The sequence below is a fragment of the Calonectris borealis genome, chromosome 5 (assembly GCF_964195595.1).
Source record: "Calonectris borealis chromosome 5, bCalBor7.hap1.2, whole genome shotgun sequence".
Lineage (NCBI taxonomy): Eukaryota > Metazoa > Chordata > Aves > Procellariiformes > Procellariidae > Calonectris > Calonectris borealis.
Window position 1 is genome coordinate 18,976,426 of NC_134316.1, and position 23,084 is coordinate 18,999,509.

Here is a 23,084-nt window from a genome sequence, read left to right on the forward strand (position 1 = left end):
TAACTGCAGCACAGTGCTAATGGTAAAACTGGTGATTGACACAGTAAACGCTGGGAGCATTTTCTTTCACAAGGGTGCTTGGGTTACTTTGGGAAAGCCACGTGAAATTTACTGCAGCTTCTCCCCCTGTACAGTGCAAGAAGCATTGATGGCCTTCGAAATCCCTTGCATGTTACATGCCTGGGGCAATCTGCTGGCTATAAAGAGAAACACCACTGTACATCTGTGTGTGTAAGAACCATCTGGTCTGACTTGAAGCTTCTCCCTTTACCCACCTTAAGAAAAAATTTGCAGACTATTGCTACAGTGGCAAATCCCCTGGCTAGGGACTGTCTGGGTGTCTGTTGAACTTGTTGATACCGGGTAAATTAGGTGATACTGATAATGCAGTGATACATTGAGGTAATGATGTTGGCTATAAATTCTACTTCAAAATAATTGGAAAGCTCATAACATTAATCTGCAGTGATACCCCTTAAAGTTTTCTAGGGTTTGACAAGGGCATGTCTGAACTGCGAGGACTCTCTCTACTGCTGTTTGAGGTTTTTAGTGCCCCTAGTACCTGGTTGGTAACTGGAGTTTGCCTGCAAGAGAGAGCTCTCAGTGAGGAGAAGGTCAGGTTGTTGCAGGAGATGAATGAGAAAGCAGCTAAGGTAATCAGATAAGTAGTATGTATGAGCTTCTTTGTTTTTGTTTTAACCTAGAGACATTATCAATAAAACCTTTCCCTCCCTGTACTTCCCCAACCATCTCATTTGTCCCATAGCATCTTACTGTCTGGTCAGGCATCCTTGCAGGGTGGGATAGCTTGTCCCTGTACCCTCTCTGTCTTCCCTTCAGACCAGCTGAAAGCTTTCCTCTTCTGTAAATCCAACATGGATTTTTGCACGATTGTCTGCAAATGCTGCAAGGACCTCTCTCTTGCCCGTGCTGCTGTCCTCTGTTGAAGTTAGATAATAAACCGATGGTATAGTGACTGTTTGCATGCTTTCTGAAACATTAATTTGTTATTCAATACTAGGTTGCCCATAAGCTGCCAAGCACAAGAAGGTTTAAGCTTGTTGGAAACTCATGGTTAAAAATCTTTAAATAAGCTTTTGGAAATTAATCAGTTTAATTTAAACTTAATTGATTTTTTTTTTCTTCACATTTATATATATGTTAGGGGGGTGGGGGGAGAGAGTAGGATGAGTGCTAACAGACCAGTTGCTCAGTTCTCTCTCTGATATTTCTCAATCACTGTCACAACCCTTTTCTTCACTAAGAGAAAAAAATTGTCTTGGGATTACCATTTTTCCTGAGTTACAGACTGAAAGATTTCCATGCATTTCAAAGCGAGCAATGTTAACCAATAACCTACATGTTTTATCCCATAAAATCCCTGTTGGTCATCACTGCCTGAATGCTGTCCATGTATTTACTGTTCCTCAGTTTCTAGGTGTCATTTTCTGCATTTCTCCAGTACCATCCATTCAAGTTTCTCAAAATGGTTTACCACTGTAACATGAATTAATTCTTGTTTATTCAGGGAGCATTGTCCTGGAAAGACCGAGCACGTTCGTGCTTGTTTCTGAGCATTTAACCACCTTATATTTGAGCAATCTGAAGGTGCTTGGATGTAGTGAAGGTGAGGCATGGCACCTTTTGCTAACAATGAGAAATACTTTTCTCTGTGAGCTGACCCCATGGCAATGAAGAGGGCTACTGAGACGATAGGATGTTACTCAGCATTAATACGAGTGGCAGGGTAAAGCAGCTTGTTTCTTTTGGGGACTGAGGGGTAGATTGAAAATTACTAGCGAGTTCCTGCTTCGAACAGGATGTAAGAGTATCAGATTAGTAACCTGGATGTTTGTTTTACTTTTGTTACCCTTAGTCACTGATGAAATTTGACTCGTACATTCACATTAAACTCGATCACATCTGTTAGGCCTTCTGTTTGCTACTAAAATATTGTTCATAACAAGAAATTCATTAGAAATCCTGAAAGTATCCCATTCTTGTGTGTGTCCCCTCCCTGCTTTATTTTTTTCTTTCTAGTTTCACAGATTTGTTTTCTTATTTAAACTTTGGCTTTGATTTGACTTTTCAATATTTGTACTAGAGAACCTCAAAATGGTTCTTGTCACACATGCCTCTGTGCTCTTCTGGGAGAGCACAGTTTGATTTACAGAGTTTTCCCCGAGATGCATCATTCTCTTTCAAGCAACATTTATACTAATAGATGACTTGATGGTACTGGCAAAAGTACAAAATGTGTGTACATTTATACTATGTAGCTTCTACTCATTATTCATCTTTAGAAAAGCAGTATTGCTATGTTGTGTAACCAGTATTCCTACATCTTGCCATCTCTAACTCCTTTGTATTCCTGTACTTTTGGCTGCTGCTTTTTCAGGCGTTGCATTATCATTGTCACTCCAGTGGTTGGCTGCTTCTTTGGAGTTCTTGGTGCTTTTTCAGAGCCTGGGACTCATATTGCAGTATTGAAGTTGCAATGCAGATCTCTAGCTCTGAACCTCTAAGTAAGCCCCACAACTTAGCATGTGCTTGCCTCGGGTTAATTATTTTTGCACTTCTTCATGGCAGTATAGAAATTGTATTAACGGATTCAACATATTTTATGTGAACTAGTATCATATGCCCAGTTAGGTATTCACTGTGTCTGTTCCATATAAACATACAAAAAAAAAGTTTTAGAAATATTTGTAATAAGAGAAATGGTAGAAAACACATCTTATACATAATCTTCCTAGAAATGCTTTTATTGGGTTCGTGTTTGTTTCTTGATGGCAAACTGTATTTTAATATTGTAAATTTTTTCACTCCAATGAACAAGGGCAGTGGAGCAGAGTTTGTACCTCGGAGCTCTGCATGGCTAATGTACTTTGGTATCAGGCTTCGGTGTTAAAAGCTGAAATATACTTGCTCAGGTTTAGAGTTTGATATGAAAACTTTTGGCTTTATTATCCCAGCAAAATATGCTCAAACTGTGTATGGGAGAACTGACTTCCTTTTAAAACAAGTGAGTGTGCTTGGTGCTGAGTTTCAGAGAATTCAGAAGTGCTTCAAGTCTGTTCTGAGGGCCTGTGGTGTTTCTTTTTAATGTGTGTTAGGTTAAATTATTATGGTCCTTAGAGACCACCATAGATTAGCTGGAAGCGTGTTGAACAGATGGATTGCATTTTGGCTGGTTATATTTGTAATGTCAAGTGACAGGCCTTTAACACACCACATTTCATATTCCCTGTTACTGCATAAACCACCCCAGGACAAATCTAAAGTGAAATAAAATAGAAGTTGAGAGTAATTTGTCTGGATACTATTATAAACATGTGTAGTCACTTGCACATGATTTGAAGGGAGAAGTTGAGGATAAATCAATAGGCTTTTTATTTTCAGCAAAGTAGGTAAATTAGTCAAAGGTGCTGCTGGCAATAAATGCAGGAGAACACAGTGCTCCACAATTGGATTTTCTCTTCTCTGGGTCAAATCAATATTGCCACTAGGCACATAGAGCTGTATGTTATATTAACATAAGTGATTCATCTTGGAGTCAGTGAAACTAGCATAGGAAATCTGCTGCTACATAGCCATTTAACATTTCATTTCGTATTTTTAGAAGTAAATGTACATTTTTTTTTTTATTTAGTTTGATTAAAAAAAAATACTTCCTCTGCAACTGATGTGTGTGGGGGTGGCAGCTTCTCCACTCTTTATTCCATTGGGCTAGAAGTAAAACTAATTGTGTCCTAAAATACTTCTTACATATATAAAAGTACCTTTATTTAAAAATACGTAGACTTTTTGTTAAGCGGTGTAAACAATGTGCACTGTAAACAATTTTAATTGATCTTAAAGCAAATGTTTTTATCAGGACTTGCCTTGCTCGCCTTGCCCTCTGATGTCCAGAGTGATTTAGTTCTGTGGCAGCCTGGAGCAGTTGATTTAACCAGTTCATAAAGCAGCGAGAGTGCGCACAATGGATCACATTGTAACCACGGAATCTTATTTTCATTTCCTTCCTCTGTTGCTTGTTACTATTTTTTCATCATCCTAGTGATGCCTTGCATATATATGACAAGCTCTTTGTTCCAGGGATGTCTTACTATGTATTTGTACAGCTTGCAGCGGATGAGGTTTTGCTCCTGGCTGGGACCCTCTGCACTACTCTAATACAAATAACAAAACCTGAGCCATAACAATGAATTGGGTGGATGATTATGCCTGGGTCCTTTCTAGGTTTCTTTTCTATGACACTCTATTATGTGCCACCCAAATTGCATATGTGTGATTTTTTCTTTTTCTTTTTTTTTTAAATAAAACCTAATCTTGTATGGTGTACTTCTACATTGAGTATATTTCTGTCATTTGGTGGATTACCTGCACCCTGCACAGGCTGAGCATGGCTAAGACTAGGTATGATTCCTTCACATCCCCTCCCACTGAGATTCCAGTCTACGATTGTCAGAACTGATTATTTTCAGCAGATGAGGCAACAGTTATTTTAGTGGCTTTTGGGTTTCCACTTGAAGGGTCTTTAGAAGCTTGCTTTGTAATTTCCTGGTTTTCAGGGGAAAAAAAAGAATCCCTTTAAAGACAGCTAATCCTCTAGTCCGTCACATAACAAATACAATTGTTGCAGAGATGAGCAAAGTTCTTAATCAAATTTTGTCATGTATATAATGTGTTGGCAGGGAAACAGTGAGTACTGAGTCACATGCATAGTGTCATCAGGCGTGCTCGCGTGGTAAGACGTATATGGAAAACATCTCAATAAAAGATCTGTTTGTGTTTCGCTTCCTTGTCATCTCCCTGCAACAGCTTGTTTCATCTTGTCTAATCTTTTGTGGGACCCTGTTGTACAGTTTACAGAATCTTGCTATAAATTATTTCCCTGACACCATTAATAACTCCTCAGATAAATATAGCGAATTAAAAAAAAAACCTTAAAAAAATAGTTTATATATATTTTTTCTTTTAAAACATAACCTCCTTGTTGTAGGCTGCAGAATAAATTGTTTTCGTTATTATATTAAAACAAAACTGGAAACTTTGAAAAACCATATTTAAAAACAACCCTTGTGTCTCAATTTGCTGTTTAAAATATGTTTTAATGTTAAAACTTCTTCATTGGCCTAAGTGTTCACTCTTCTTTAGAGTTCTGATTCCAGAAAAGCTTGAGTTTGGTTGTCATTTGGACTTGGAGTGCACCTTGCCTGGGAAACGTAGCTCCCAGCCTGTCTTTATGGTAGCATCCAAAGGGACCTTAAGATGTGCAGGGGAAAAGCTGCCACCCCATCTTGCTGCTGGGAGGCTCTGAACTGATGCAAATGGCCACTGACTCCTGCTGAGACCTTATCGAAGAATGTAGTGTCTCCTTCACCAAATGTTTCCTGCTCCAAGGATGTTTGTGAGATCGGATCCATACTAAGGTTATCGGAGAAAGATTTTGGCTGTGCTGCACAGATAGGACTCTGCTGAACTTTCCTGCTCTGTTGCCTGAGTTGCAGCTGAAATGTAAGCCAGATTCCCTGGCTAGGTAGTGTTTGCTCTTGCTGGTATAAATAAAGCTGGTGATGGTTTTTCCTCATGGCATTTTAAGTAGGAAAGCACCATTTGGCTTCCAGTCAGTTGGGCAATTAGCATTTTATAGCCAAGCAATATACTTAAATGGAATTGCTTGGCTTGAGCATTGAATTACAATGGCCGGTAGACTGCTGCTGCTCTTACATAATTTAGTACTCGCTTCTTGTTTAGGATTCAGGCAGAGGTTAATTTAATTCTGCATGAGAAGCTAGTAGTTACTCTACATTAATGCTGTGCTGTACTGCAGTGCAGGGGAAAGCTTTTGTGTAGAGCTTGTATTTGCGTGGTCTCTCAGCCATGGAAAGGACAATTTTACCTACTCCTTTCCTAGCAATGCATTCTTTGCAGGAGCCGTTGGCATGCTTACATTGGCACTTAAAAATGCAACCAAGAATAATACCTTAATACCGTTTTATTCCATGCTATGGTACATGTATTTTTAAGAAGCAAATGTGTATTGAAGTGTAGTATGGACCGAGGAGACTTTGTTCCTACAAAATTACAAGGGGCCCACTTACCCTGTTACAGGTAAATAAAAATGTTAATATGTGACCATGGTGACTTGAGAGTGAGAGCTGCCACTGCACCTCTTCTGATGATCTGAGGCAGAGAGCAAACATCCGGTGCGTGTGATCTTGGAAGGATAAAAAGAGTAGGTAAAATGTGCCTCAGCACTCCAGAAAGCAATTAGAAACTTTCAGATTGAGAGAATGAATATGTTTGTTCATGCTCTTAATAAGCCTAAGCGCTTAACTGGGTGCTTAGAATTTTATCCTGAATCTTGTATGTGTCTTGATTTTTCCTAAAGCCCTTGACTGCTAGAATCAATGTGGGGGAATTTTGGCTTTTTTTTTTTTTTTTAAGCTCCTTTCTTAGCAAAGTGATTGCAGAGAGCTTGCAAATGTGAAGCAAGTGCGCAGCAAGGGCTTAGATGCCAGAAGGCTGCTAATGAGAACACAGCATTTATTTATTTATGTTTAACCTCATGATTTCTAGGTAACTTAATAATGTTTTTAAATCCTTGGGGTACCAGTCCTGGAATGCCTAGCTGCTTTCAGCAAAACTTACCTCTGGCTTAGGCAGTACCCTTCTCGTTGCTCAGATCTGCCGGTTGTCTCAGCCTGCTTCACGCTCCGCACCTCTGCAGGCAAGCACAGCAGAGGGAGCAAGCAAGGACTGAACACCCAGTTTGACCTTCACTTAGAAAGCCCTCCCTCTCGATACGGGGTCACATAACTCTGCATGCAGAAACCTTTGTGGGCTTTATCTACTGAGTTTCTTCCCCTTTGCAGTAGTGTAAGACTTGGCTGCTGATGTTTGTTTTGTTTATGATTTTTGGTAGTGTTGATTTGCTAACTAGAAGCATCCATTCTTGCAACCATCACTGCTGAGATTTTGGATAAATCTCTTCAAGCTCAAAATATCCTGATCTTTGGCAGAGGAGCATTTCAGGCACCTACAGGTGCTGCACTAAGGCCTGATGGGGATTTGTTTTGAATTGGATTCCTTAAATAAGAGTTCTGATACCAACACTATTTCTTCAGGGAAATCCCATTAGCAACAATAAAAAAAAGGCAGCAAATGGTAGTTTGAGGGAGTTGATTCCTGACTTGCAGTAGCTGGCCCCCAAGCTGGTTAATGGTCTAGGTGTAAACCTGGCAGCTCAGGCCCTAATTGTTCTAATAATCAGGGAAATTATTACCATATGTTGTTGCTGTTGTTGCTTTACTGTTTTAACGAAGCTTTAGTTGTGCTGTAAAAATGATTAAAAGGTTTCTCACAGGAGGAATTAGATTTTTTTGCTTGTACAGTTGCTCTCCGGAGTACTGTGGGTTTTTGTGGGCTATTTAAAGTGTTTGAAAACCCTGCTTTGCTCTCCAGCAGCTCCTGCCTGGGTGTGCTGCCCCTAGCCATGCTTGGTTGCCTGGGGCAGAAGGACACATACACGCCATCTCTGCCTCTGCTGCAGTGTCTTGCAACGATGTTTGATTTCAAGCATAACAGCATCCTTTTATATAATACAATAACTTGCTGCCCTTGTGGGGAAATGTTGCATTTTATCTGCCATTTCACTTGCTGGCTGGGCTTCAGTGGTGTGTCCAGGTTAACCCAATGTCCAGTGTAGCTGTATCCTGGGAGACGGTCGGGTCCATGGAGCCCTTTGGTCCTCGGTGCCGGTTCACAGGCTGTAACAGCACAGCTCCTGCCTGAAGCCCAAGTTGGACCTCACGGGGTCTTCGGGGTGGGATGGTAAAACATGAGGGGTGCAGAGAGGTCAGACGGGGGCACAGCATTTTACTTGTAAACCTGCATTATTGCTGCTTCAGATAAAGAAAACAAGAAAATATTGATGAGTTGATGGAAATGGAAGAATTCCTGATTTGCTGTTAGGGGAGGGGACTTTGGTTGTATTTGCAGATGTGCGATTTTAAGCAATGGACCTGAGACATGTCACATTATCCCAACTACTGAGTCAGTCACTGGGTGTCAGCTGAGCCTTACTAACTTTCTGTGTTTTTAGCCCAAACAAAATCTGAGCTAAATTTGTCAGTGTAAGAGCTTTCAGTTAACACATTTTATCTCACACTTGTAGCTGTGTGAGTGGATGGTTCCTTGGTACATCTCTGTTAACAGAGGATAGTTTATTAAACTGAAGGAACTCTGTTTCTGTGACCCACTTTCCTTATCTTGAAAAAGGAGGGCAATGACATTGACCCTCTGTTACAAAGTGTTGAGATCTACCGGTGAGCTGCACTGCATAACAGCTAGGTATTATTATCACAAGCACTAATCTGAAGGTGAAGGCGTTTAGAACAATAAAGATAGTTATCTGTTTAAATAATTTACTTTAAAAATGAACGGGTCAGAGTATCACCTCTTGCAACAATTTGAATCTTACAGTCCGAATTAAGAAATCCCTCTTTGCAGGCTCAGGGCCGTTTCTGCTTGTATTGAGCGACTGTCAGATTCTTGCCAGAAAATACTAAGTTCAGACAGCTACGAGGGTGTTCAGTCATGATTATGTTGGATGATATACACAAATAATTTTACAGAAAGAGCTCATGGGAATGTTAACAGCATAAAGGTTAGCTGTAATGTCTTTTGTGTCTGCCAGTTAAATAGCTAGCGATCTGATGATTACACAAAGACAACGCAAATTCCTTATGCATTCCTGCCTCAGTGCCGCTCCACACGCTGGGTGACTGGAAGCACAATTCTTTCTCTTTTTTGCCATGGAAATTGCTGGTTAAAGCTCAATACTTCGGTATATGCAAATTCTGATTTTTTGTTTAAAGCCTCAGTGCCATGCTGTATTGTCATAGCAAATATTGCAGTCCAGCCATGTGCTGTCAAATCCAATAGGTTTGCACCTGTTTTGGTAACAGGTGCAACCAAACTTTTGTTTAACATGTCTCGAATGCAAACTATAAAATACATTTGGCTAATGACTCAGCGAATGCTTGGTCCGCATTAGCCAAACTTCACATTGCATAAAGGTCTGCAGAGCCTTCTTAACAGCACCAAAAACCCCATCAGCTGTGACACTGAGATATTTCTACTTTATCCAAAAGAGAAACTGCTGAGAAGTATGTTTTGGATATGGATCAGAGGAAAAAAATGAAATGTGTTATGTCCAACACTTTTTTTTTTTTTTTTTTTAAGAATATCCACTCGGATTACTTATCAAATGCTGCAGACTCACTGAAATATTTCCTCTTTCAATCAGGCTTAATTTTCCTCCTATGGTAACTTTGAAAGAGAAGTAACAATGGGGTAACTTGGAGGGGAAGTGTTTGGGTGAATGGGTGATTGTTTCAGGAAATGTGTTGCTGCAGTACTTTTTCTCCTGGCTCTGAATGCTGTGCAAGTATCAATGCATGTGCCCTCCCAGTGGCTTAGAGGTAGGCTGGGAAATGGAGACAAGCAGGGAAAAGGCACCTGCCAAACATTTGGTAGAGTTGTATGTGTGAGCCTTTGTTTCCTCAGTCCCAGCACAGCGCTTTAATCACACAACCATTTTCCTCCCAGGCTTTTTATGCGACATAAATACTTGCCTGCAAAATGTTTTATTTGGATCATCACAAGTGAGTGCTGGTAACTACAGGTTGAAGCTAACAACTCTACTCCTGTGGTCTGTATGTTACTGGGGTGCATGGCTGAACATATTACCATGTAGAGTCCCCTTTGCAATGTATTTATTTGTCCATCTTTGAGCATTTTACCTGCCCCAGGGCTTGTAGCCTTTCCTGTCCCTTAAGCCCGTTCTGTCATTTCACAGTAGCTTCAGGCAGCTGACATTTAAATGTTGAACCTGACCAAGCAATGCACCTCCCTTCCCTCGTCTCCCCCAAAATAAAATTACCTTTAAATGAGGTTCATGACATACTTAGATCTGTTTTACTCCCCATTAAAAACAATGCAAACAAATCTAGAACTTCTAACTCCAGTTTCTCTGAGCAGTGCAAGATGTCTGTTCAATAGCTTCCCCCACACCCGCTTCCCCAGTCCATCATTAAAATCTCAGACCCGCGAAATAATTTGACTAATTATTTGAATTACTCAAACTTCACAGAATGGCTTAGGTACCTTTGATGAACCCACTGCATTTGTACGCCCTGGAACATGACAGCAGCTGTATGTTGAACATCAAATGAATACAGGTCATGCCTGGGGTAAAGGCATGACTGATGGGTGTGCCTGGCATGGCCACGCATTTATCCTGATTAGTGCCATGGGACCCTTTAATTTCTACATTAGCCATTGTTAAAAGAGGTGATTAGTGTATGTTAGCTGTGCAACTTGATGCCATCTTCAAATAGTGATTTCTCTCTTAAGTGGGGCTTCCTCTTGTGACCTCTGACCTGCCAGTACGTTAAAAGCTTTGTAATCGATGGAGCTCTGTATTCTTTGTGGTGTGATTGATTGGAATTCCTTCACACTGAACTTTGCCTGTTGTTCTCTTTTGTTTAGGAGGTCCTCCAGCAGCTGATTGTAATGAATTTACCAAATGTTTTGATGATTGGTAAAGATCCTCTTTCTGGTGAGTAGCTTGTTGGATTCTTCACCCCCGTCCTCTGAAATGCTAAATAAAATTTGTATTTTTTTTATTTTCTTAAATAACAAACATGCTTTTGAAAAAACTATACGTATTTCTAGCCAAACTACAAATATTTGAGTACCTCTGAGTCTCATCATTTAACGTATCTAGTATGTAATACTTATATTTACATTCTTTTACATACAAATATTATATCTGATACATGTGTGTTTGCACGTCATACACATGTGGCAGTGAGTTAGTTCTTGCCAAAGCCAGAGCAGCAACTGTTTGCTTGAAAGTCATGTCTCTTCACTCCTTGCTTCAAGTGACTCAGGATACAGTCTGCAATAGGAGAATCGTTTGTCCTCCAGGTTTTCTGCCCTGTGTGCCTGTATAATCAGTTCAGTTCTGGCAATATGTACACACCAGAAAAGTCTTGCAGAATTGCCCTAAAGTGTGAAGGAACTGTTGCAAATGAAGTGTGGGAAGAAAAATACCTGAGGATGGAGAGAAAAATACATATGTGACAAATTGGAAAAAGTGAGGAAGAGAATGGACAAGGAGAAGAACATCTGTCTGGCCACGTTGTCTAGGCAAGGACATCTGTCACATGAGGTATCACATCAAAAGTGACGTGGAAGCCAGTGAGCTCATGTCCAGGGTCCAGTGTCTTTGGTGAGATAAAATGAAAGCTGTTTAGCCTGAAAACTTTAGAACCACATTTCTGAAATGAAAGATTTTGTTGCTGTGGTTTTTACTTTTTTTTTTTGCATTCCCGTTCTATCTCTGCCTTAGCCCTGTGCCAGTGCCAACGACAATGTATTTGTTTTTATTTGTTTTTACCAAAAAAGGAAAACTGGATGAACCCACTCAGCAGTGATGGGGATCATCATGGTAATCAGCATCTCCAGAACAAACAAATGGCAGAAAGCTTGGCGGAAGATTTTATTTTGCTGCTCTTAGCAGCAGTAGTGTGTGTATGTACAAAAAAGGGTTTATATCAGAAAAGAATATTAACTTACAGATGTTGGATCACTGAAACTCATAGTCTTGGCATTACTTCTGCAGTAAAATCAAGCTGAGGGTAAGGCATCCACTTCTTCAGCAAGCAGATTAAAGTCTGCAATGGCAGTCTTAATTCTCCTGTACAGGGTACTGTTATGGGTAAAGAAGAAAATAGAAATACAAGAGCTGTTGCTTTTCTCAGGCATATGGGCAATGGGCAGAGCCTGGGCTGCTAGCATCAAGAATGCTGGTGAATAGAGATGTCTGGGCCAACAAGGCAGTGTCTCTGCTGGCTAAGTGTCAATGGAAAAGGCTGGCTGGTTTCTTGTCATGGCCATTCCTGAGTGACAGCTGGCAGGAGACTAATAATGCAGTAACCACAATGGTGGTTCCTGGGGAAGCTGCACACTTGAAAGCTGTCCTGTATTTAGCTATAATTTCCCATCATTGACCTGCTGTTTTTTGTCAGCACCTTAGATCTTTCTGTCTTTGAAGAAAGTACCTGATGTGTCTCTTGTAGGAAGGATATTGGTGTTCTCATCTTCCAGCTCCTTTAATTACAACCAGAAATTTTGCTTCGCTTTCTGACATGTTTTAAAATGTGGTGGTTTGTTTTTGTTTGGTTGGGTTTTTTTTTTTAATGTGGTCTTTTTAAATTTATTTTATCCATTGCTGACTTACCATTGGCATTATTCAGAACATGGGAGGAGAGGATAAAGAATGCAGAAATGTAACTTCTGCATGTCTAAAATTGATGGGGTACGTGTATATAAAAAATATGAAATTCTTGTTTAGCCGTATTATATAATGGTTTTGAGAACCAGTCCCAGTGGAGACACTACAGAGGAAGGTGGTGAACAAAGAAAGATTTGAGATGTGCTTGCTCCAAAGAATGCATTCAAGGAGGAGAGTGTCCGAGGAGTAGGATTTCAACAGAAGCTCACCTTAATCTTATGCTTAGGTAGATGACCACTGGTAAGATGTGCTGAAGAAACGGTTAGAGAAGTGGAGAACTAGAACTTCATTCAAGAAGAGGAACCCAGCTGAGGGCTGACGGGAAGCTTGAAAAGAGGGAACAGGGAGGAGAGGGCTGAGGAGAAGTTAGTAAAACCAATACAAAAGGCTGAATGAAGGAATAAGCTGTGGTGAGCAATGTGGGTGAGCGATAACCAGGTGACTGTCAGGTTGATGTCTTTGTTACTGAGTGTCTTGCAGAGAGGAGTGAGAGGAAGGCAGGGGCACTTGGGAGGAGAAAACCAAGTGAAATGAGAAATTCTCTCTGTCAGTGAGAGAGCTAAAGGAGGGCTGCAGATTGAGTAGAGATGCAAGGACAAAGCAGTCATCAGCATGGGAAGTGGTGCTTCTGGCATGAATACAGAGAAGCCCCAGGGAAAGCTGACAGAGAAGTGAGGAGGCTGGGGAGAAGAGATGATGGAGACTGTTATTTGAGGGAAGTGTTTAAAAGTGGCAAGAATGGTAGAGGAGAAACCTCTTTCTCTGTGTCAGTGATCCAGTCCAGGACAGAGACTGAGGGGGAAGGAGGAGAGTCCTGGAGGGGGCATCTGCAGAGGCAGTGCTGGGCAGTGTGGGGAGCACTAGGAGCTGGAGGCCGAGGTGCTGGCAGTCTGCAGGCTGGGGTGGATCTGAGAGGCGGTGTTGAAATCCCAGTAGGGAAATCCTGTAGGTAAGTTGTCTGAATGAGAGGTCCCTCTTGACCAGAGGAAGAAAAATTGATCCCATGGTCACATTCCTGGAACAACTACAGTGTTGCTTTGTACCGTTTGAGCTGGGAAGGCTCCTAGTGACTGTATTGACTCCATAGGTCCAAGACCAGAGAGCTGTTAGATCATTCAATGTGTTTCACTGTGTAACAATTTCAGTGACTTACTCCTTGTAACAAGCCCACATGATGTTTTGCTATGCATGTTTTTCAGAGCTGTCTGTTTACCAGTGCTAATGCAAATTTTACTTTTTCCTTCTAAAACACAGCCAAAAGTGGTGTTATATGTATTAAATTATAAACTGAACAGCTCTAAAGCTGAGAATGCTGTTCTTGCTATTTAGCTCTCATTGGCACTCAACAGTTGGGACTACTGAGGGCTTCTGCAGCTCTGCTTTGGATACGAGACTATTGGAAAAACAGAACTGCCACCACTAAAAATGCAGTAGCAGTTGAGCTTTTGCATAGAAGATGGCACATGTCTGCTGGGTTTAGGAGCTTTCCTTGCTTTCATGTCCTCTAAATCATTTTGTTCCAGGCCATGGCAATTTTGCCTATTTCAGTTCATTTGGCCATGGGCATAAAAGTTGCAAAAATATTTGTAAGAAGATGAAGGCTTTGACTGTTTTCTAGAATATAGGGAGCTGAAAAGAAACTTGAAAGTTTAATTAAAGGATTTAGAAAGTTTTCCCAGGAATCTGACTTGCAGAGTGATGCAGCTGACATTACAGGATTTATTCTCTTCACTGCATTGTACAGTAGACAGCTACTACCATTAATTTCCTCTCTGTTTTTATCTTCCTCCATGTTTTTTCTTGCCGAACAGCTTTTTCAATTCATTACTGCACCACAAATCCCCCTGTGCTCGATATGAGAGTCATCAGTGTATTTATCATCTATACACATCACTGTAATCATCTTTTATAATTACCTCTGGTTTTAGCATGCCTTATAAATGGCCACTCATTCATGTGCCCACACAAGAAATATCAGTGTACAGTACTGGTCCTGAATCTCTATTTAGAGATGTTTAATTTCTTAGTTTCTAGACATGCTTAGTTTAACACAGCTAGTGAGTGTACTTGGAAACTGATGGCAATTAATCCTTTGAAACAGTCATAGATAATTGGGGGGGAGGGGGGGAAGGGGAGAGGGATTTAAACTTTTTTCAGACCAGAAATGGAAATGAGGTTTTATTTGCCTGAAGTAGGCTCATTTCTGTCTCTTCAAAAAAAATGTTCCGATTTAGATCCCCTTTTCAAATTACATGTTAAGTTTGTGAATGAGAGAGCCCAAAGTCCCTGCTAATAAGTGTCTATAGAAACTGTTTTTCATTAAAATCATAAAAGATGTCTAGTCTCACTGGGGTATTTTTTCATGTCTGGTTTCCTTCCTCATTTTGTTTCATGATCCTCCAGAGGCACAAAGGTTCATAAAATATAAAGTTAATAACAAAACACTGCCTCAATAGTGTAAATTTAGCATTCAAGCTTTTCTCACTCAGGATGTTGCTACAGTTGGGAAAAATGTCGCTTGTGTGTTTCACCTTCGCCGCACATCCACCGGCTGCCGTGTGTAGCTCTACGTGCACTGGCACTCCCTCTCCTCTGCTGGAGGACTGTCAAAGTAGAAATGTGCAGAAAGAAGCATCACAAGCTCAAGATTTCACGTGCTTGGGCTTTCATTTCTGTTTTCTCTGACATCTTTCCTACCCCCCTCATTTTTTTCATCATCTGTATTCTGTCTGTACCTTGATCCTCCTCTTCGGTTGTGTCTCCTAATCCCTCTGCCCGGCTTCTCCCTGAGTCCTGCCATCTGTTTCCCACCCTTTGTCCCCTGTGAGAGCAGAGGGGTCTCAAGGCTCTGGCACAGGGAGGCTCCCAGGATGCACAGGTGGTGCTCGGGCTTTCCCTCCCTTTGTTTTCCAGGAAACCTGCTGGCCTTCTCTTACAGTTGGGAGCAGATGGTCTTTCTGCAAATCCCCCAGGTGACTGGCTCCCTTGCAGGCACAAACATGTGGCCCGAGAGCAGCTGCCCTGGAATTTTCAAAAAGGTGTAAAAGAAAAGAGCTTGGTTTTTTTTGTTTTGTTTTTAAATCAGTACCTTTCTGTTTAAGTGCTAGTTTGAATCCTGTCATTCGTTTCAGCTTGTGGGTATCTGACTGCCAGGAGCTGCCCCAGACCTAAGCGTTTGCATCCTAGGTCGTAGGAGGACACTGTCTTGGTAAGGTCAGCTAATAAGCCTGGGCGGACCCAGCAGACTTTCTTCCCAGCTGTCTAGAAGTACTTGAGTCATCCCAATGAGCCAGCATAGGGAAGCCTGCGCATTCCTGCTTATGCAGTTGCACAAGGAACTTTACCACCTTATTAAATTAGCACAAATCAAACCTTTTGAAAAAGACCACAGAATCATTCACTGATCAGGAGACATGACTGAGTTGGGGATAAAGATCGCTTGTGTTGTTCAACATGCATTGCAGGATACATGCATTGTCCCAAGTGTAGAACTTGGCTGCTGCGCTGTGTAGTAATCCTAGACGTGCTTCCAATTCACTTAGTAACCTTGGGCATGCCACTTAAGTGTGTGGTATCTCAGCTCTCCTGCGGGTGAGATGAAAGGGGAGAGGGGTAATTAATCCCTTTCTGGCTCATTCTGAGGTTTAATTGAAAACTCTCTCTAAAGCACTTCAGATCGGTAGAGAGGGTTTTTCATACTCATACCCTATTTCTTCTAAATATCTCTTGTAAATAATGTTATTCTACGAGGCTTTAAAACGTTACTCAAACTGAACTTGAGTATGAGTGATCTCGGAGTACCTTAATGCCAACAAACTGTCTCCACCCCATGGGAAACAACTTCTGAATGTGCCCGAGGAGTTGAACTCTTTAAAACAGTCACACATGATCTTCTGAAACACTTGTGTGGCTGGCAGAGTAGATCTGCTAAGTAGACCTTTCAGCCTTAAAAGTGTTTCTAGTGGGTAGTACAATCTCATTTTCATTACATGTGCATAGCATGTCTGCAAGCATAAAATAATTTATTATTAAAGAAATCTTGGAAAAATCCTGACAGCTAAGTTTTCTGTGAAAGTTGCCAGTGGGGAGAGCAGACTGCCAAATGTTATCTTTAAAACAGTAGCAAATTAATAATCTCATGATTACCTCGAGTCTCTTAATTTTTTACTCCTTTCTATAAACTCTGGCCTTCCCTGCCAAAGGGGCTTGCTGTGTCTGCCTCAACTTCCCTTCCTGATGGGAGGGCCTGAGCGGAGACAAGGTCTCGGAGTGGTATTTCCAGGCAAGGTCAGTCCCTGGTGGGAGAACAGGGTTGACCTTACTAAGTTACTCTGCAGTAATAGCGGAAGGTGTTTCATGTCACAGGGTCATGCAGCATCACCAATGCCCATCTGTTATCTCATGGAGAGAATATCAAAGCCTACTACCTTTGGTAGAGAGGTAGAGTGTGGTTTGAATGGCTTAAGTAGCTCGTATATCTTTAGGTTGGTATAGATGCTCTTACTGTTGGAAAGTAACACTGATGTTTTCTAAAATGAGTGATTTTAAGCCACTAGGCTCACCCTGAGAATAGCTGTGATGCCATGGTGCACGGATTGGAATTTATGGGCAACAGATGGAGGTGCCCAGAGCATGCAAGTGTTAGAGCACTTGTCTGGTGTGATCCGGAGCAAGCAGTCTGGTGGCTGCTCCTTCGGTCTCTTCCGGAGAAGATGTTCTGCCCTGAGTAAGTTTGGGAGGATGAGACACACACTTGAGTCACTTGCTCTCCATAACTTAGCAAGTTGCTCTCGTGTTTCACAGGCATGCTCTGCATTTAATCCATGGTCTGGATCTGCTCTGAAACTGGTGGAGAATGAAACCCAATGCTGAAACTCTAATGAGAACTCAGTTTTGTGGAAAAAAAAAAAAACCCCAAACAAAACAAACTCCACAACTAAGTATCTCCTAGGGCTAGTAGTGCCCTTAAAGGAACTGTTCATGAAGTAACAGATCTTTTTGTTGTTGTTGCTGAGGGGGCTTTTTGTGACACTGTCTACATTTAAGGTTGTGTTATTCAGAATCACACAGAACAATCAGACTTTCACAGACTGAAATGTTATTTGTATATTAAATTGTAATTTTTCAGAAAAGAGGAAGCCATGTATGCTGCTAGATACGGGGAGAAGAATAAGAATGATTGTACATCTTTCAAAAATAGTTTTTAAATGTTCTGCAGGGAAATAAACAATATTGTATATACAGTGTGAAGTGTGAACTAGCACATTTTAATTATGTTTGTCTCTGCAGAAGAGAAGAATTCCTGCTTGCAAAATCATAATGATTAATAATGTGGGACTTGGATATTGAGAATTCTAGTGTTGATTCATACAGTATATGGATAATTTCTGTAGGGCATTCTTGAAACATTTTAAAGATCAACATTCCTAAAAGCTGTCGAAAAATTGTTTAACAAGTAAGGTACATTTAAAGACTGATTTAGGGCATTTGTGTGCCCTAAAATCAGGAAATCAGAAAACAAATTATTTCCTGAGCTGCCTGCACGTGGCCGCGCTGGCTTGCAAGGTTCTCAGAATGGAAGTAACCCCTATGGTAATTTAGGTCAGCGTGCCTTTGTGCATCTGCGGGGCTGCAGCAGCTTAGTTGACGAGTCAGTGTAACTCCAGTTCCCCAGCCTTGGGTCCTGCACATGCCTCTAACTTTCTGCCAGTGCAGCCATACAAGGGCATGGTGTTGGTGGAGGAACACAGTTACATTCAGAAATTATTATCTATTTAGTGATAGGAGCAATTGAACGCCCAAGTATAGCAGGGTATAAAATGAAAGCGTTTATCCCACAGTTAGACACTCTGTGTCAGGAAGCATGCAGATGTATAGGGATGAGAGAAAACTATACGTCGCCTGTTTCTCTCTCCTCCTCTTCCTCCAGCGTGGATGAGGACAGGCTTTTCCTGAACCTAACTCCATAATGATTTTTTTATTTCCTTGTTGAAGCTCCTTGCTTTCCATCTCCCTTTGTCTATCTTTGATATATGTAATTTTCTTTACCACCCAACAATCCCCACATTAATTTTGTTGAAACAAGATCTGGAGTTGGCTCAAAGCCACACCGGTTCCCCTTGTGCGGCTTTCTCTCTCCTATCCTTAGGAGGTGGCGGGCAGGGCTCTTGGTCACAGCAGGATTCCCTGCAATAACAACTTGCGTGTGTCTCCTCCCCACCATGGCTCCCCGAGCATATGGTTAGCTGCGTATTCTCCCTTCTACATCACTCTTTTTTTTTTATCTTTCTTAGCACGTGGGGTTTGCGCTTCAAAGTGTGAACAGGCTTTGATGGAGAACATAGGCAGAATTTATTTGCTAAAACATCTCTTGGAGAGAATTTATGTGCACAGAATGGCATTTGGCTTTGGGAAGTCTGAGTGGCAACTATTTTACAGACAGAGAATTTAGGACAAGTTCTTTCTCTGAGAGTAACCCTCCTCTGCTTCTGCCCAGGGTGGTTTTTGTTTTGGTTTGGTGGGGTTTTTTTGGAGGGGGGGAAAGGTGCTGGTGGGCTTTTTTGCACCCTTGTTAATAACAAAACAAGGGACAAGTATGGGGCATTTGCGTTGAACTATATAAAGGATTTTTTTTTTCTTTTTTTCCTGCATTGATCAGGAAAGCCTCAGAAAATGTAGGTGAGGATAGCACATCAAGGAAGAAAAAGTCTTGCTGGATTTGGGATTTTAAACTAATCCATAAGAACTGTATTGTTACATGGAAAGTATGGTAACTTTATAATGGGCACATATATATTGTTCAGGCACTTGTTCAAAGGTCGTATTTCTCTTTTCAGGTGGATATTTTGGAGAGGATCACTTGCAAGTACTTAATTTGTTGTACATATGTACTGATCCCCTTTTTTCCTCTCTAGGTAAAAGTATGGATGAAATTAAGAAGCTGCTGTTGTTGGTTCTGGGATGTGCTGTGCAGGTGAACATTCATTAAAGGCTTGAAAAATAAGATTTTTTTTTTTTAATCTGTTATTTTTTTCTGGACTGAGAAAATCCACCCAAAGATCAGTGCTGTATGAACAAATCTCCAGCTCAAGACAGCTTGTGAGCTGAAATTGTGAGAAGACACAATAAGTGAATGAAAGAAATGCAGGGGAAAGGAAGCACACTTTGTGACAGCAGCAGACTCAATTTGCTGCCAACGCTTAATCAGCCATAGGATGTGAATTCTTGCAACTAAGTAGTCCACTTTGATGGCAAAGTGGGAAGACATAAGCTTTGAACAGTGTTCTTCATATCAAGATTGCCGTTGGTTTATTTTCTTACTGTTTTAAAATATGGAGTGGGACAGTACATATTAATGCCAAACAAATAGATAATCTAACAGTCTAAACATTTGTTTAATGAATCCTGATTTGCATAATCTTTTGATTGAATATTATCTGTAGAAAATCTGAAATGAATAGATACTTTGTATATTCATGTGGGGATTTTTATGCGGCATTTGTTAAAATAAATAGACAGGCAATGTATATGGGAAACTCCTCAGAAATGCATGACAGTTACCAGATAAAGAAATCAGTGTTCTGCCCACCAAACCTCTGTGGTGGTAAACAATAGATGCGTTGCGGGCTAGCCTTTGCTTATAATTGACCTTGTTTGTAGGTCTGTCTGGTGTTTTTGTCATGCCTTAGGACACTTACGCTGCTCAACTACGTCAAGTCAATTATGTCAGGGTAAAGCTGTCTGAACTATCTCAGTGTTGTATTGCAGCACAAAGAGTAAAGATCTGATTTGACAAGGTGCTGTGCATCCTCTGTCCCATTTACAGGTCTGAGGTTCTTCCCAGTAAAAGGAAAGGTTGAGATTTGGAACCAGGTGCCAAAAGGACACTGTAAATGAGTTCAAAAAAGTTTTAAGTAATGCTTAACTTCTCCACAATGCAGGGTTACAAGAAGGCAATAATGTTGTTAGTGTACAATCACAGATATACAGATAGCAGATGTCTGCTTCTTTTAAAGCCTTAAGTAAAAAGATTTACTGAAGTCTGTTCGTCTGAAATGTCAGTCATTTTTATCCAGAATGTTTCCCAACCCCATTTTTTGTCTAAAGCACATGTTGATTTAGTCCAACAAGCAACATTATGTATTGATGTGAATAGTATCTGAAGTGATGCATCTCTTTTAATTGCCAAAACCAAGCAAAATGCAAACAGTGAAGCAGACAGGTTAAATGATGCAATGTAAATGTAGGTTTGTGCAGCTCCATTAATGAAGCTGTGATGATTTCCTCTGGCTGTTGCCCACCTCTTGATCTCATTGCATGTTGAACTTGTTTTTAAAGAGCAAAACCAGCCATTTAACTTAGCCTTAATTGTACTGACTGTAAAGAGTTTAAATAATTTAATGCATAATTTGGTTCATGCTCCATGTGGAACAATGCAGTGTTATACCTTCTGGTGTGACAAAGTGTAGATCTTGAACATTTTGTTGTTAGCAATGTGGGGATTTTTTTTATTTAAATGAAAAATGGTGCAGTAAGTTTTAAGGTATGTAGCACTGTTTTAGAGTGTATTTTCTTTTAACAGTGTGAAAGAAAAGAGGAGTTTATTGAAAGAATAAAACAACTGGATATTGAAACCCAAGCTGCCATTGTGTCACACATTCAGGAGGTGGGACTCTCAGTATTGTCTATTTTGACTTTTTATTTCTCCCTTCCTTGACTTAACAGGGTTTTTTTGCTATGAAATTTTAATGCTTGGAATTTCATAATGGATTCATGAACTTCACCAGAAAAAAGTTTTAATGTTACTGCAGTCAAATTATAAGATGAAAACGATAGGCGCTGGGAACATTACTTGGCTCAGTGGTCTTTTAAAGAGATGCAGTGGTAAATGCCTTGCTTGCCAGTTATAGGTTCTGTAGAAAGAATTGTTATAAGGATGCATGTGTAGTTTCTCCAAAAAGCATGTGTGGCTTAGGAGCTGCAGTGCCCCTTGCAGCAATGGTATAGGCACTTACTCCAAGTCCTGTGGTAGGTGAGACACAGTGGCTTGCTTCGGACAGCGGCCTCTGAGCTCATATGGTCTTGAAAAGTGTACTTTGCAGCTGAAATTGGACATATACTCTGTTTTTAAAGAGAATTTTGATCCAATGATGAGTATTCTTGGACTTCTGAAGTTTCTGTAGAAGGAAGGAATACAGGTAGGCTTTAGGAGCCAGCTTGCTTTGGAAACCCAAAGGAGAGCCATGTGGAAACGGTCCCTGCTGGGTGCGCCTCGCTGGCAGCGGGCACTGGCTGCGGCTGGGTGTCAGTGTGTGCAGGTGTAGAAAGCCTGGTACGCTCAGATCTGAGGAACAAATAGTGGAAGTCTAAGACAGGAACTTTTTTCTTAACACTTAAAAAAATAGTTCCGCTTTTAAAAAAAATCATGATGAACTAAGTGCATGGTTATGGCAAAAGCAGGAACAGTCTTTAACTGAGCTTGTGAGACTTGCGTGACATTTCTGCTAAATGATTCAGAGGAAATCAGTTTGGGTAAGGTAGCAGTTGAAAGGTACACTGCTAGCAGCAATCAGAGACATTTCTGCTAAAGGCAGCTCCTCCCAGCTGTATCAGCTGCAAATTCATTGAAAGCAGGGCTGCTTCTCAGTGAGACACCAGCCTAACTGTTCAGTGTGGGATCAGTCCCGTCAAATCCCTGTGGTGACCCCCTCAGTGCTTGCAGTAAGACAGTTGCATACTTGTAATATGCAAGAACAAGTGCTATTGATCATAATATGTATCTGATCACTTTTAAAAATCAGCCTTAATAATTACAAAAAAAATCTAAATACTAGAAATTGCTGGGTAGTGTTACAGTTAAGGTAGCTGTGTTTGTTATTTACAAGCTGTTTGTTGTGAAATGTGATATGTTTTTTAATTGATCAGTAGAAGAACCTGAGGGATGCAGCATATACAGCAAACAAATTTACAAATCAACCAGTGGAAAGACAATTTTTTTGTTCCTGTTCCTAGGTGACTCACAACCAGGAGAATGTCTTCGACTTGCAGTGGCTGGAGCTCCCAGATATGGCACCAGAAGAACTAGAGTCTCTCTCCAGGAATATGGTTTTCCACCTCAAGAGACTCATTGATGAGAGAGATGAATGCACAGAAGTACGATGACTTATCTCTCCCATATAGAGCTACTGTGAAGTAGCAGATGCAGGCTCCATTCCTTCTCTTGTGTCTTGTTTGTGCACTGGGTTTCTGTTTCTTCTGCACCTTTCTACTACATCTCTGGAAATCCGTAGAAAGATTTTGACTTTTCCATTGATTCTCACGCGAACACTAAGGTGTGGTGAAATGATTGGTAAAGAAGTTTTGACTTTGTCTTGAGATTTTTGTCTCTGCTCAATCATTCATCTTTGATTGGTTGCCTGTCTCTCCATTGGTATCTACCACCATGGGTTCCAGCTTTTCTCTAGCTGGAGAAAAGGGCTAGTGAGGATGGCCCTATCTGTTGCTAACTCATCAGTTCCTTTCCCTTCAGATCTCTGGAAGAGGCTTCTCCCCTTCTTTAACCTGTTAATTTTCTGTCATGCTTTTGACTGGGATTGTGTTAGTTAAAACTGTTAGTTGTTACAGGTTTTTATGAATTCTCCAAGCAAAATAGACTGCTTATTTTGAGCATTGGAAGAGGAATGTTTTAGTGGTCTGAGCATAGTGGAGATTCCTT

General features: G+C 40.8%; 1 protein-coding gene across 1 annotated transcript in view; it reads left to right on the forward strand.

Annotated features, from left to right (window-relative positions):
• CCDC88C (coiled-coil domain containing 88C) overlaps positions 1 to 23,084 on the forward strand; it is a 103,685-nt gene that overhangs the window by 29,859 nt on the left and 50,742 nt on the right. Inside the window, exons 4-7 of the mRNA XM_075151255.1 lie at positions 10,561 to 10,630; positions 19,285 to 19,343; positions 20,952 to 21,035; positions 22,382 to 22,522. Of these exons, the coding sequence (XP_075007356.1) occupies positions 10,561 to 10,630; positions 19,285 to 19,343; positions 20,952 to 21,035; positions 22,382 to 22,522 (354 nt within the window). The remainder of the gene's footprint in view (positions 1 to 10,560; positions 10,631 to 19,284; positions 19,344 to 20,951; positions 21,036 to 22,381; positions 22,523 to 23,084) is intronic.